General features: G+C 34.8%; 1 protein-coding gene and 1 long non-coding RNA gene across 8 annotated transcripts in view; one reads left to right on the forward strand and one right to left on the reverse strand.

The window, feature by feature from the left end:
- The first annotated feature begins 1006 nt into the window (after window positions 1-1006).
- The window catches only part of LOC143644626 (uncharacterized), a 31098-nt gene continuing 15293 nt past the window's right edge, over window positions 1007-16811 (forward strand). The window contains exon 1 of the long non-coding RNA XR_013156792.1: window positions 1007-1156. This is a non-coding gene — a long non-coding RNA (uncharacterized LOC143644626). The remainder of the gene's footprint in view (window positions 1157-16811) is intronic.
- Window positions 9219-16811, reverse strand: part of ZNF214 (zinc finger protein 214) — a 31113-nt gene continuing 23520 nt past the window's right edge. For all 7 annotated transcript variants that reach the window (XM_077113854.1, XM_077113851.1, XM_077113853.1 and 4 more), the window contains 2 exons: window positions 15639-15800; window positions 9219-13136 (listed from right to left, as the gene is read on the reverse strand). In XM_077113854.1, the coding sequence (XP_076969969.1) occupies window positions 11464-13136; window positions 15639-15777 (1812 nt within the window). In that variant the 5' untranslated portion in view covers window positions 15778-15800 and the 3' untranslated portion in view covers window positions 9219-11463. The remainder of the gene's footprint in view (window positions 13137-15638; window positions 15801-16811) is intronic.

Genomic DNA, 16811 nt, shown 5'->3' on the forward strand with positions numbered 1-16811 from the left:
GGCGCAGTCTTTCTCATATCAGAACCTTCTGACAGAGTCTTTTATCTCCCTCTTTCACTTATAAGGACTCCTGGGATTACATTGGGCCCACCAGATAGTCCAGGATAAAATCTCCTCATCTCAGTTCCAGCTGATCAGCAATCTTAATTCCATCTGCAACCTTAATTCATGCTAATTTTAATATTCATCCCTTAAACTTCCTCAAATGTCAAAATCACCCTAGAAGCTGGAGACATTCCAGGAACTCATGATACATAAACATTCTGGGCATTTCTTTAACTGTACTAGCTAAAAACTCATTAGAGCGGTCTGATCACAGAGTCCAATAATATCCACAAGACATTTAGCCAGTTTAACAAAAAGGTGATGAACTATATGACAGACAGATCTGCATGTTATGGATCTGAAATACAATACTGGTTGGAGAAAATTGAAAAGTGGCCTATTGTTTTCCAGGATTTCAGAAAAGGAAATTTTTGTTATTTTGTTTTCTTACCAATCATAAAGTCAAAGGGACTCAGATTATCCTTTCTAAAGAATAACAGGGATTTGAAATTATGAGCATAATTCCATCTAAAGATAATCATATATATTTAGCTAAGAAGAAATTAAAGGCAAAAGCAGAAAATCTCAAAATAATTTAGATGGACTTTAATTACACGTGATACATAAACTGCCTTAGTAGGAGAAAGGCCTAAATCACATAAGTAAATGTAACTCATAACACAAAAATAAATTAAATTAATGAAATAACTGCTGATGACTCATTCACTAATGTGGTAGGCTGAATAATAGTCCCCAAATATGTCCAAATCTTCATCTTTGGAATCTGTAAATGCTATCTTCAAGGCAAAAAGGGATTAAGTTAAGGATCTTCAGATGGAGAGATTATCTGGAATATCTGGGTGGCCCCTAAATGTAATCACAAGTGCCCTTATAAGAGGGAGGCAGAAGATTTGACCACAGAAGAGGCATAATTATGATGTAAGCAGAGATTGGAGTGATGTGGGCATAGACCAAGGAATGCTGGCAGCCACCAGAAGTTGGAAGAGGCAAGGAACAGATTCTCTCCTCAGATCCTCTGAAAGGAACCAGCCCTGCAGACACGTTGACTTGAGCCTGGTGAAGCTGATTTCTGACTTCTGACCTCTCAACTGTAAGAGAATAAATTTGTGCTGTTTAAAGCTACTAAATTTGTTTACATCAGCAAAAGGAGGTTGACACTAAATAACCATGTTAATCAAAATTTAGAGGGACAGTATGAAACCAAATAAGAAGGGATGGATATAAGGTGTTTTTCTGGGTAGAAATGAGGTGGGCCCAGGAATAACTATAAAGATGTAAGGTTTATAGGCTTTGAATGGAGGAGAAATAAACGTCAACACTGTGAACAGATAAAGACTGCCAACTCCCAGTTTCACAGATGAGTATGAGTAAATTGGAAGACTGAGCATTATGTAACAAAATGGCATTAACAAAGACACACAAAGATCCCCTTTAAAATGGGATCTTTGTAAAGGTTTATGAGATGGAGACAATATCAGAGGAGATAAGCACCTCCATTTAGAGATTTTGAGGGTGTTTTGCAAATACACCAGCTGATTATAAAGACTAATTTTAGCTACCTAGGCAGGGGCCCTTTCCCCCTCACCATTTGTGCTGGTTTGAAACAGTCATGTACCCCAGAAAAGCCATGCTCTTTTAGTCCAATCTTGTGGGTGCAGACCTATTGTGGATCGGATCTTTTGATTTGATTATTTCTGTGGAGATATGACTCACCCATTCAAGGTATATCTTAAACAGTTTACTACAGTCCTTAAAAGAGGTCATGGAGAGACAGTGAGAGCTCAGAGAGCAGAGAGATGACAGATGCTTGGAGACAGAAAATGCCCTGAGGGATCCTAAGCTAAGAGATGAAATTCAGTGTCTGTCCCAGAGAAGTTGAGAGAAGACCCACATGCTCAGAGAAAGAAAATGCCCCAGGAGAAACCCAAAGGACCCACAGGAGCTGAGAGAGCCATTTTGAGACCAACCCAGGAGAGAAAGGTCAGCAGATGTTGTCATGTGCCTTCCCATGTGACAGAGAAAACTGGATGGAATCAAGACTCAAGTCAAGTTATTCTCTTGTTGATGCCTTAATTTGGACATTTTCATGGCTTAAGAACTATAAATTTGTAACCTAATAAATCCCCTTTGTTAAAGCCAATCCATTTCTGGTGTATTACATTACAGCAGCATTAGCAAACTGAAACACCATTCCACCTATCATAGAAAATGACTTTCTCAAGTAGAAAATCATTCTTCTATGGAAGATATCAGTAAGAAACATTCTCTTAAGAGAAAAAAGGAGAGCTTGTGATGCTGTTTTGTATGCAATCAAGAAGTTGAAACATGAACCGCATAATCTAAAGAATAGTAAAATCTCAAAACTACTTTTATACCCTTGAACAAATTTCTCCAAATTGAGTAGGTGTTTTTCTGTTTGACCACATATAAAACTATGAGATGCATGTGGTTCCTAACCTAACCAGATGAGCCAGGACTAACAGGTATTAGAGCTAGATCACTTTTTTTTTATGGCCTGGGACCAGGAATCGAATCTGGGTCTCTGGCATGGCAGCTGAGCCACCATGGCCCACCCAGAGCTAGATCACTTTTATATTCTCAAATTACCACCTAAATGCCCTTTGATCTTTGTCTTTTCTCCCTCTTTCCCTTCCTTCCTCTCTTACTTCTTTTCTAATAATGAAACTTTTTAAGGTCCTAAACGTGACCCAAGTACAACTTTGGGGTCAGTCGCCTCACCTCCAGCTTTGATATGCAATGTTTTTTTCAACATTTTCTGAACAATGTTATTGCATTTTTATTTCTTCCTTTGCTTAATATGTAATGATGATAAACAATGTGTACATAAATATGCATTTTCCTGAGGGATCATGCAGCTAGAACAAAAATTTTTTTTGGTCAAACTCTAATAATTATTCTTCTTAATTATATTTCTTGTGTTTAGAAACTGTGACATGCAGTTTTAACTTTGGGGTTTGAGATTTTCTCAGTGCTATATGATCAGATTCTTGAAATGTTCCATCAGCTCTTTAAACTAATATTTATCATCCATGCCGCAAGAATTTTGATTTATAGCTATAGTAGTTAGGCTCAGATGTCAACTTGGCCAGGTGATGGTGCCCATTGTTCTGTTGTGGTCAGATGCCTTAAAACATCAGCATTTGAAATTCATCTATGGCTGATTACATCTGCAGTTGGCTAAGGGGAATGTCTTCTGCAATGAGCGGTGTTTAATCTTATTAGCTGGGGGCTTAAAAAACAGAGGTCAGAAGAGAGCTCAGCAGCTCAGACTGAGATGTTTGGAAATGCACAAAGGACCTGCCCTGGGGAAAGCCCCTTGAACCCAGAAGTCAGGAGGGAAGGCCAGTGTCACCAGGTGCCTTCCCATGTGACAGAGGAACTCAGATGAAAGCTACCTGCCTTTCCTCCAAAGAACTGTAAATCTGTAACAAAATAAATCCCCTTTATAAAAGCAAGTCCATTTCTGGTGTACTGCATTCTGGCAACATTAGCTAACTAAAACAATACTTGACCATTTAAAATACTAATTCAAAGATGAATTGTTCAAAAAATCTATATCAGGGATTAGTAAACGGTGGTCTTGCAGGACCAATATGGCCTGCCACCAATTATTGTACAGGGTGTTTACATTTTTATGTGGTTGAAAAAAATCAAAAGCATAATATTTTATGAAAATTACATGAAATTCAAATTTCAGTATCTGTAAGTAAAGCTTTATTGGAAAAAACAATACTAATTATTCATTTACATATTTTCTACTGTTGTTGTCCTGCTACGACAGCAGAGTTGAGTAATTACAACACAGACCATAAGGACCATGAAAATGAAAAATATTATTTTACCCTTTCTAGAAAAATTGTTGACTCCTGGTCTAACTTTTCTATGACTTGATCTTTCCCAATCTCAACATGTATTTCCATTAATTATCTTTAATCTTATCATTCCTAACAGTTTTTATTAATGTATTTTGATATTACATTATTTAATAGTCAAGGTTTTATGTTTAACTTAGAACCTTAAATTTGCCCTTTCATTTGATACAAAATAACCTTTTTTGGCTTCTTTTAAATGAATTTTCCCTTAATTTTTGTGGCAATATTGTCACTATTTTTTGACAAGTTGGCCAGATTTTTCTTTACTATTTGTTTTTAAACTTTGTCTCTCATTTTAATTTTAGAGTGTCTCTGATAAGTAGTGTATCTTTGTATTTATTTATTTATTTCCATTATGGGCAGGCTCTAGGATTCGAACCCAGGTCTCTGGCATGGCAAGTGAGAATTCTGCCACTGAGCCACCGTTGCACTGCCATCTTTCTATTTTAATATATTAAATTTTAAAGAAATAGGGTATAAACTAATACATTCAACACAATATTAACTATGTAAAACATGTAAAGCAGAGACAGTAAGGAATTAGATCAAAGACAGGAAGGAATTAGATCTAAATGTTACAGATACATATCTCTGAGTCATGAGATTGAAATTGTTATTTTCTTAAATTTCTTTCCAAATTTACTCTGAATACACTAATAAAGGCAAAATTAATAGAAGAAACTGCCTTCTACTATCAAAACTCACTGACATTACATAACTGTCTCCTGAATAGTCCTGTGACATCCATTATTTATCATTATCTTCTTGCTTCACAACATTTCCATTCTCCAAACTACTGTTAAAGCATCATTTCAAAGGGAAAGCATCACTACTTCATTTAAGATTCTTTACTGGTCTCTATGACCAACAGAATTTCTTCTTTTTTTTTCAATTTGGCACAGCAGTTTCTTCATGATCTGGACACTCTGTAACCTCTCCTTTCACTTAACACTCTATACTGCAAAAATGCAAGACTATTTGTGGTCGACCGTATACATCATGTAATCCCATTATTCCACTTCTTTGCACAAATTATACCTTCTGCATTTTATTTTTTAACGCAATAATTCCAATGCAGAAAATTATTATAAAATTTACCTAAAATAATGGAAAGCTCCCTACATATTGACTTTCACAATAAAAAAATAAAGCCTAAATCCCTGATATTAGGGATAAGTAAATATTATGGTGCAACCACACAATGGAACATCATGCAACCACTGAGATTTTTTAAAAATTTGCATATAAAAATGATTTTTATTTTTTATGAAAGTAATACACTCCAATAAAAATGTAAAAAATATACAGAAAACTATTAAGAAAACAAACACAATCCATCTTATCAAAGAGACCCCACCAATAATATTTTTTTAAATATCTAATATTTTCCCCATGGAAATATACATTAAATAAATTAATATATATAATAGAATCTTACCCCATAAATAGTTCTGTATCTTGTACTTTTCACTTAACATCATAAGTATAGTCTTATCTTTATAATATTCTTGGGAAATATGTTTTAGTGACTGCATAATGTTCCATCATGTAGAGTATCGTAACTTTTTTATGAGTACTTTTTTGAGACTAGCTTAAGTAATACTGCAATAAATGTCTTGATGACTTAATTTATGTGTAGGTCTGAATGTAGTTCAGAATGCTTGGTTCAAACTCACAATTTCCTGGGAAAATCTAATTGAACTTCAAAGCTCAATATCTGCTGTACATATTATCACCAGAATGGATATATGGTACAAAACTAGCCAATCAAAAACCTTACCAGTAGCCTTTGGTTTAGCCTGGTCAGTGATAAAATTATAAGTGATTATAAGCTATGCCAAGCAGCTTGTCCCTATCAGAAATTTTAAGAGACCAGAGGTGGGTAACAAGTTAGTGGTAGGCAATGGATCTGAAAAAACAGATTCAGGGCTTTGGTGGCAATTAGAAGCCATACAGAGATTGAGTAAACCAGAGGACAACCTTTAGAGAGAAAAGAGGATACTCAGAGAGAAACAGAAATCATAAGTTATTGAAAGAGTAGCTTCATTGTCTAATGACCTTCTAGTGCAAGATCCCGTGTCGAAGTTTCCGTGAGATTTTTTGTGAGGCTTTACTCTGTAATGTTTTATATTATATTCTTTACATGAGATAACCTGAGAATTCTGTTCTTTGCAATTAAAAGTGCCCAATACTGTATAAATATGATTTCCATAGGATATATTCCTAAATATGGAATTATTATGGAAAAGAGTATCAAAAATTTTAAGGTTTATGAATGACAGCTGTAATGGTTAGGTTCATGTGCCAACTTGGCCAGGTAATGCTGCCCAGTTGTCTGATCAAGCAAGCGCTGGCCTATTGGTTGCTGAGAGGACATTTCATGGACTTATATCATCAGTCAATACATAGATTGCACCTACGGTGATAACATCTGCAGTCGGCTGAAGAGAGTTCTTCCACAATGAGAGATGTTTAATCTAATCAGCTGAAGGCTTTTAAGGGGGAAGTGATAGCTTCAGCAGTCAGGAGAGAGAACTTCTATCTCTTCTTCCCGAAATTCACAGATCTTCACTGGAGTGCCAGCTTGCAGCCTCTCCTATGGAATTTGGGCTCATGCATCCCCACAGTTGTGTGAGACAGTTTTATAAAACCTCATGCTATTTACAGATATCTCCTGTTGGTTCTGTTTCCTTAGAGAATCCTAATATAAGAACCAAAAAGTCTGTATCAATTTAACCTCAATATTAAGTATTGTAAGTACACATTACTCTGTACTCTCACTAGAAATTGCTTCTATCATTTTTGTTCATAATAAAATTGGTATTGCATTGCTTTAATCTGTTGGTGCCCCTTAGCCAATTTTTCTAATAGATGTCCATCTTACTGATTTATAAGTTTCATAACTGTCATAATTATAGCAAATGTTTTTCCTATGATTGTCTGACTTCCATATTTTGGACCTAGTTTTAAAATTTTTATGCAGATTTCTAGGTATTTTTCTGAGTTTCCATTTCATCTAATACTCAAAAACACGTGTGTAGGTTTTCAAACTTAAGAACCCACTCTAGTGAATTTTAAACACTTTATGTTTAAAGTGGTGGACACTTCTCTTTTGAAAATAATCTTATTCTTGAATATGAAATTTATAGAAGGGCTGTTTGTGGTTTTTCAAAGTACCAGCTTTCATGAGACCCTATGGAGGTTCACATCACACAACTTGAAAACTTGTGCTTTAGTCAATACATATTTTATTCTAATATGGTTCATAAGGATGAATGCCTAATTTCATTTTTCACCAAAAAGTCAGGTTAACTATGTCAGTACCATTTACTGTATAATCTTTCCCTTGTTCACAGATCTGGGATGCTAACTTTATTATATGTGAAGTATAAAAACATAATACTAAATGTTATATATACATATATAATCCATATACTCGTTTATTTCTAAGCTATTTGGTGACTTTGAGCATTCTGAAAAATTCTGCAAATACGCATTCACATTCCATATTATTATAGTTACTTGTACCATTTATTAGGTCAATCTCATTAATCTTTTTATAATTAAAAAAAGTCCATTTTTCTTGAAAAACTTTAAAATCTATTTATTTTTTGAGTTTCAAATATCATTGAGACTTTGATGAGATTTGAAATGAGTCTATAAATTAATTTAGGTATATTCCCTCTAGGAAAATTGTAAAACTTCTCTATTTAAGTCCTCTTTATGTTCCTCAATTAAATGTTTTTGTTTTTCATTATTTCATTCTGCATTTTTATTTGTTGTTCCCTCACCAAATGTTTTCGTGTTATCAAAAAACATTTTTTCCTTCCATTACATTTTCTGATTATTACAAGAGTTTAAGAAACTATCGGCTTTTGCTCTTTACCCACCTGTGCTGGTTTGAAACGGTTGTGTACTCCAGAAAAGTTATGTTCTTCTAATCCATTCTTGTGGGTGCAGACTTATTGTGGGTAAGACCTCTTGAATTGTGACCACGGAGATGTGACCCACCCAAGTGAAGGTAAGTCTTAATCCTTTTACCAGAGTCCTCCATAAACAGAATGAAAGGCAGAAAACATACAAAGAGCTCAGTGCCAATACAGAGAGTAGAAAGATGAAACCAAGACACAGATGTTTGGTGAGCCAGAAGGAAAATGCCCCAGTAGATATAAGAGAGCCATTTGAAACCAGAAGCTGGGAGAGAAGGACAGTAGACATTGCCATGTGCCTTCCCGGAAGACAGAGGAACTCGGATGCCAGCTGCCTTTCCTCTGAGAAGATATCCTCTTGTTGATGCCTTAATTTGAACATTTTTACAGCCTTAGAAATGTGAATTGTAGCTTAATAAATCCCCCTTATAAAAGCCAACCCATTGCTAGTATATTGCATTCCGGCAGTATGAGCAAACCAAAAATACCACCTTAATCTGTTTTGTTTTTAAATCAGCTTTAAAAAAAATATTGTAGGCACTCATCTATGTTTCTCTAATAAACCTTTGCCTATTTTATATTTAATTAGTATAACTTTGTTTCACATTTTAATTTTTAACAGCATACAATTAAAATTTAATCGATTATAGGTGTATTAGTCAGGGTTCTAGGGAAACAGAACCAACAGGAGATATCTGTAAATATGAGATTTTATAAGTGTCTCACACAACTGTGGGAATGCACAAGTCCAAATTCTGTAGGACTGGCTGAAGCAGAGAGACTTTCTCTTGTGACTTCTCCTTTAAAGATTTCAACTAATTAGATTAAATGTCACTAATTGCAGAAGACTCTCCTCTTGGCTGACTGCAGATGTCATCAGCCATGGATGCAATCAACTTGCTGATGATTTAATAAACCAGCCTTCTGTTTTATTAGAAATGTGCACAACTGAGCACCATCACCTGGCCAAGTTGAGACATGAACTTAATCATAAAATGAATTTTCAAAAAAAATTTAATGGGAGGTTTAAACTCTTTAGATAATATTGGCATTTTTTTCATCTTCTTCTATGTTTTTCAGGCCATCTTCTTGTGTTCTTTGCATTTTGTCTTTTGATATAGCAACTGGATGTTCTTTGCTTTTATCTTCTTTCATGGAAATCATATGCCCCACATAGAGGTGTATTAGTTATGATTTCTACATTTGCAAACAAAATATCTTAGACATTTATTTCCTTGAATTGTTAAATTCAAGAAGGAAATGTTATCACAAGTACCTGTTCTTTAAGTTCGTTAGCACTCTTTCTAATATTACTCCAAGGCTTGCCAGGATTACATATATAAATACAGAATGACCCAATTAAATTTGAATTTCAAATAATTTTTAGCATAGGTTCTATGCAATATTTAGGAGATACTTATACTAATAAATCATTCCTTGTTTATTTGAAATTCAATTTTATCTGGCAACCCTGACCTTTATATATAATTTGTTTTTATGTTCAGCATTTGTATATTAAAATATTTTCTAGCATGACCATTTATAATTTTTAAATTTTTGAAAGCAAATAAACAATTATAGAGACTTAACTGTATCTATGACTTACTTCAGGGCTCATCACCAGTCTTTTTATATCATGACTTCCACATTCTAGAACTCTAAGAAAAGAATATGTGTGGTATGCTTTGTTTCCTTGTTGATCTAAAATATGTGTTATTTACACATGTAAAAGACAACTTGGTTGAACAGAAACACTTATGTGATAGGACTTTTTAATCTCAGAATTCTGAAGGTGTCATTTCATTGCTTTCTGGCATTTACTGTTGCAGAATATTTTTTATCCATTCTTCCTTTTTGGCTTTATAGATAACCAGAATTTCTCTTACTATGTATTTCAATTGTTCTTTTTTTTCTAGGTATTTCTAAACATGGTTTTTATACTACTGATTTTGCTTAAAATCTAAAGAGCATTATTTCTAGCTAAAGAAAAATGTCTTAACTTATTTGATCGTGGATTCTATTTCCAATTGTTCTTTTATCTTCCTTAGAAACAACTATAATTCTTATACTGGATCCCCAGTCTCTGCTCTTCATATCTATTTTTTCTGTCACTGTTTCCATTTCTTAAACATTTATCCTTTTCTTATACATTTAAGATCTTTTCAAGTTTTTTTTATAGTTGATATTCTGCAGTGTCAATTCTGCTTCTTATTGCCTTTTACTTTGATACAGCATTTTAAATTTCTCTGCAGTCCTTCCTCATGTATCTCTTTTTCATCTTAGAGACTTTCTCTACTTATGGATTTCTATGGACTTATTGAGTTAAGGTTTTATGTTACTGAGGGCACCTGTTTGGTTTTGTTTTGCATTTCTTCTGGAGCCTGATATAGCTAATTCTGAGCCCTATAATTTTCTAAGCCTTCAGGATGATATTCCTTTTTTTTGATATTACAATTCCCTCTTGCTTCCCCAAACAGGTCCACTTATTTTTTTTTCCTCTTGGGATAAATTTAAACATAGTTCTATCTCAATAATCAGGATTTGTGTATTCCTACTCTATTTTTATATAGGAAAAATTCTTTTAAGGTTCATTGTTGCACATAATTCTGCATTGTTTTGTTCCTAGCAAGATATTCTTCTACTAAACTCTATTCAACTGAGGTTACTTCAAATTCTACTGCTTGGATTTCTGATTCTGAACCAATGAAGTATCTGCTATTTTTAGCATTCACTCTTACCAGTGTTCACTCAGCCTTTGTCTATACCTTTCATACTTTACTTAGGGAAAGTAAATCTTCAACTTCTTGTTACTTGGTGTCTGAACCTACGAATAATGTGGGAAACAGGAAGGGGAGGCATCAGAGTACATTCTGGCACCTCAAAGTGCAGCACTCCTTCAACAGAAGGATGGTTCCTGAGTTTTCTGGATGGCAGAGATAACATATCTAAGATACCCTATCTTGGATACAAAGTCATTCTTTTCCTATCATTTATCAGGTGGCCTGTGTTTAATGGGCAATTGAATTCTACTGGCCATATAGCCAAGTCTTCCATATTTGAACAAATTGCCAGTTTGAGTTTCAAGTTTTGTATGTTTTCATCTTTTTCTGTGGCTTCCTAGAGACTTTAAAGGGGAGTTAAGGGATGGTGTTTCAGAGATTACTAGCCAATATCAATACAAAATTTTAAGGAAATATTTTGAAGTCAGTGAAAATACAACGTTGAACATAGTGGTTTCAAGCACATGAAAATACACAGAAAATAAATGACTAGAATGAAACAGGATGAAAAGTTTTCCTCTTGAATCTCTTATAGAATGACTATGTATTATATTTATAGTAGAAAAAAGAAAATAACTTTATTATTTTTTTTTAGAAAATAACATTTTAATTTAAATATATAGGAATTCTCCTAAGGATCTCCTCTTGAAGCAAATGATTCTTAGTGGGATTTAGGAGCTACTGTAAATTTTGCTTGGGATTACTCATATTATTTATAGGATTTTCTTCCCACAGCACTTATTGGGTTTAAAATGTAACCTGTGTCTAAAAAAACAATTAATTAAATGAAGAAAATTATAAGGCTTCTCTTTTGTGATTATTGTGAAGATGGGAATCCTGATCAAATCCCTTATAATACTTATGGCATTTATGAGGTTTCTCTCCCATGTGGACTCTTTGATGAATTCGAAGAGCTGAGCTATGGCTGAAACCCTTACCACATTTAGTACATCGATAAGGTTTCTCTCCTGTATGGACCCTCTGATGAATGTGAAGATTTGAGCTGTGACTAAAACCCTTTCCACAGTTATCACATTTATAGGGTTTTTCTCCTGTGTGGACTCTCTGATGAATGAGAAGATGTGACCTCTGACTGAATCCCTTACCACACTCTTCACATTTGTAGGGTTTCTCTCCAGTATGTACTCTTTGATGAGTGTGAAGTTTTGAACTCTTGCTGAAGCCCTTACCACATTCATGACAAATATAGGGTTTCTCTCCTGTATGTACCCTCTGATGGATACGAAGATCTGAGCTGTGACTGAAGTCCTTTCCACAGTCATCACATTTATAAGGCTTCTCTCCTGTGTGTACTCTCTGATGAATTTGAAGATTTGAACGCTGAGTAAAACCTTTACCACAGTCATCACATTTATAGGACTTCTCTCCTGTGTGGACTAACTGATGAATTCGAAGATTTGAGCTCTGACTGAAGCCCTTACCACATTCATCACATTTATATGGTTTTTCTCCTGTGTGAACTCGCTGATGAACATGAAGTACTGAACTCCGACTAAAACTCTTGCCACACTGATCACACTTAAAAGGTTTCTCTATGTGAAGCCTCTGGTGAAAGTGAAATAATGAACTTTTCCTGAGGTCCTTATCACACTCAAGTTTATAGAGTTTCTCTGCTGTGTGGACTCGTTGATGATTATTTAGACTAGATATCTGACTGAAGCTCTTACCACACACATTACATACATAAGGTACCTCCCCTACATGGACTGTCTGATGAAAGTGAATACCTGAGCTCTGACTAAAGTTACTGTCAACCTCACCACATCCATACACATGCTTACCTATGTGGATTATTGGAGGTCTATATAAGTCTGATCTCTGAGAGAAACATGCTGTGCTGGTGGAGCATTTATAGAGCTTTTCTCCAAACTGATTTCTCTTGTGCAGAACACATTGCGAGTTCCAAAAATAAATTTCTTTACATTTACTACAGCCACAGAATTTCTCTTCCATAGACTCTTTGAGTAGGTCATTTTGACATATCTCACCACTGTATTCTGGAAGGGCTTCCTCTATTGGGGCATAAGAATGCTTAGTTATGAGCTTGTGTTCTTTCTCCATGGAGAGATTTTTCCACAATAAAGCAAGATGAGATCTGTTTCCTTGAAAAACGTGTGAATCACTTATGTAGATTTCTCTCCCATCATCTTGAGTGTTTTTTATTTCTAAGGACTGCCAAGGTATAAATTTTTCACATTTTAAGTTCCTGGAACTTTTGCCTTCAAACGTCAGTTCATAGTTCCCATATCCTGGTACTTGTGTAGAGAGTATTAACCATTTTTGACAGTGGGAAAGGTCTTGCTGTTTTAGGTTCTTAGAATTGACCTCTTGAACAGTTTCCACATAATTCTGATTCTCATTCCTCCAGCATTGCAGGTAGGAAAGATTTTCATGTTGTAAATATCTGAATCTTTCTTCTTGGGATTTGGAGCTTTCATTCCAGATTCCTAGGAGATTAAGAAGATAGTCCAGTGGTGAGGTGAAAGCTGTGTTTAAAAATTTCCAAATGTCTCAATGACTTTCAGGCTGATAGGAAGAATTTAACATTTTATTTATGTAAGGACATGATTTACATCATTTGTCCTTAGTGATTTGTAATTTTGCATGTCTAAGAGTTAAGAAAATTAACATTCAGGTAGCTACTGCAATAAAAGATTAATATCCAACTGTATCCTCTCCCAAATTCTTTCAATAGTTTCTCAAAAACAAAATAGACAGAAAATAATGGGAAATATCCCACAAAGTTTTGAGAGCTCCATGAAGATATGAGTAATATAATTTTCATCTTTGTATTGTCATATAAAAGACATCAACAGTGATTCTTGTTGAATGAGGGAATGTACACTAAAGAATAAAATTGGCAGTATGTCAGATTGTGATAAAAACAAACTGATTAAGAAGGATAAGAATATGTATATTGAATATATGTATGGGTGTAGGTGGGAAAGAAGGACCATGACTTTGGTTGTTCCATTAGGTCTAAAATATATTTATTTAGTTTGTTCATTCATTTATGAGTTTTGCATACATTCACTCATTCATTCATTCTACAAATATATCTTGAGCATTTACTTCTTACCAGACACTGTTCAGAAAGAAAAGAGTAAGGCTGACTGCTTCATAGTCTTAAAGACTTGAAGTTTAATTAGATTCCTTTATTCAGGGCATTATTATAAGAAATAAAATATTGTGTCTATTTTTCCTTTCTAGAATAGTGGAGTCAACTGTGTGTAAAAATGGCTGCATTGGCGTGGGATATGATTCCCAGGGATGAGTCCGGCCCTGGCACTGTGAGATCAACAATTCCATCCTGACCAAAAGGGGGAAAAGAAGTGCAACTAATTAAGTATCAGTGGCTGAAAGAGTTCAAATAGAGTTGAAAGACTACTCTACAGATTACTCTCATACAAGACAGACATTGCTATCTGTCATAACTTGCCAAACCCCAATCAAAACCATTCCAGTCAGTCCAAAAGAATACCTAGGGCAATATATAAGATTCTACAAAGCTTCCATGCACTAGGGTAACTTTCCAGAAACCTACAACTTTCAGATGGGTCCCTGGACAGATAAGTCCTGAAACCTAGAAGGCCCAGCCTCTCTAGAACATCAACTAGCTCCATCTCCCTACCCCATATTACTGACAGCCCCTTCCAACATGAAAAGGTTAGAATTAGCATAGCCCAAATACACCTAAAAAGTGGGATAGAAAGATCAAAGGTGATGGTGGAGTTATACAGAGAAGGGAGAGTTTAACAAACAAATATGATTGCTGAATCATTAAACTGATATTTTTTTTAGTCTCCATATCTTACAGCAGCTAGAAGTAAAAATGTAAAATTATGGAATTGCAACCCAAACCAAACTCTGAAATGTGTTCTACAACTAATGTTGTGCTGTGTTATATTGTTTTGTATATATGTGATTTTTCACAAAAAAGAAAAAAAAAGTTGATTGTGATAATAAAAAAATATTTATCCCTTCTAGTCTCCTATATTCTGGAGCAGCTAGAAGGAAAATCTGAGATGATGGTATGGTAGCCATGACAGACTCTGGGATCTGTTCTGTAACTACTTGTTGAAGAATGCTTTGAAAACTATTGCTTTTTTTCTATGCTTTGTATATATGTTATATTATACAATAAAAAAAGTTAAAAAAAAAAAAAAAAAGAGATCTCTCAGCCACTGGGGAGAGGTGGGAGAATGGCTGCATCTCTATCTTTATACCTTTGGGTACTTCCCTTCCACAAAGACCTGGGCTTGCCTATACAACTTGCTTTGGTCACTGGGACAATAGTAAAAGTGACACAAGCAGAGATTTGAAGAGTGCTTGCACACTGGGGTTTGCCTTTCTCTCACTGCTTTAGAAAATCCCGTGACCCATGTAAACAAGTCTGGGCTAGCCTGCTTGAAGAAGGACATATGACTAATACATCCCTGTCATCCCTACTGATATTATGCCAGCTGTCAGATATGTGGGTCGGCTATCCAGCCCCATCCTAGACCATCTAACTCAACCAAGTCACTCCATGATAGAAGAACCATCCAGCCAATTAGAATTATAAAAAATAAAGTTTTCTTTTGTTGTGTTTTTTAAACCAGTAAGTTTGGAATAGTTTGTTATACAGAAAAAGCTAACTCAAACAAATAGTATGAAGAGAGAACTTAGGGCCACATAAAAATGACTACGTAGGGAGATTTGTGCTTTAAGTGTAATCCAGAAAATGACTAAAAACAATAATCATAAATTTCTTTTAATTACATAGCCCAGATTTCTTAGAAGATGTTTTGCTTTGCTTATCTTCTTTTTGTCACTGATTGAAGACACATTTGTAAAAATACTTCTTCTACCACACTGAATACAACTCCCACATAAAGAATGAAAATATTCAACAGAACTGGTTCCAGAAGAAAACTAAGTCTCTTTCCTAAGAGTTAGGATAACTTTACCTACTGACATGACATTTGTGTAGTTCTCCCACATGACCTCCCTGTACAGCTTCTTTTGAGAAGAATCCAGGAAATTCCACTCCTCCCAAGTAAAAATAACAGTCACATCTTCAAATGTAATTGCCATCTGGTCCAACATCAGGCTTTACAGGAAGAAGAAATCTAAGTGAGAAGATGGACAGAGGAAAATAGTCTCAGCAGGTAATATAAGTGACAAACCAAACAGAAAAAAGAAAGAACCAGTAAGGGAGAAAAACAAGAAGGGTAAGGGCAGACATAATAATAGTAGTCAGACAGATGACTAATGTATCTAATCATTGAACATCACTGCCATCAAAGAAACATTTATACAGCATTTTTCTACTAAACATTGGGCTAAGTGTTTCACATATATTCCAATTAATCCTTACAGCAATCTTATATTGTAGGGACTATTATCATCCCCATTTAAACAAATTAGTAAACAGCGGTTGAAAGAGATTGAGTAAATTCCCCAAATCACAAAGCCAGAAAGCATCAGAGCCTGGGATATAGACCTAGGTCTGCATGCTTCAGAATAGAACCATTTGTCAACTTTAACAATATTACTCCAATCACTTCATAGTTGATCACAGACATTATCTATTTACTTCTTGCTGTGAGATGAAGAATTAGATCCTATCCCCCATACCTTCACTCATCTTTCTGATACAGTTTTATCCCTATTTTTTAGTTAAATCAAAAAGCACTGCTTATATAATTTTTTTTTTTGGTATGCTGTATGGTGGGGTCATATTTCATTATTTTTCCATGTGAGAATCCCATTACTGAAGCATCATTTGTTGAATTTTTGTTTGTTTGTTTTGCTGTTTTGTTTGATTTTTTTTATGGGGGGGGAGGAAGTACATGGACTGGGAATCAAATCCAGGTCTCAAACATGGCAGGTGAGAATTCTACCACTGAACTACCCTTGTACCCCCCTACTTATATAATCTTGACTATGATTATATCCAGTTTTTTTGGCAGGGCTGTCTGTTTGATTTTTATTTAATAAACTTGCTATCATATTCTTAATTATTTTGAAAGGCTCTATATAATCCATTTTATCAAATCTCTCACATCACCATCACTATCTTTTTTTGTATTTTGGAAATGTCCATCCTGCTCCAATCTGGGCTGACTACTCTTTTGTGC

Source organism: Tamandua tetradactyla, chromosome 8 (genome assembly GCF_023851605.1).
Source record: "Tamandua tetradactyla isolate mTamTet1 chromosome 8, mTamTet1.pri, whole genome shotgun sequence".
In the NCBI taxonomy this organism is placed as follows: Eukaryota; Metazoa; Chordata; class Mammalia; order Pilosa; family Myrmecophagidae; genus Tamandua; species Tamandua tetradactyla.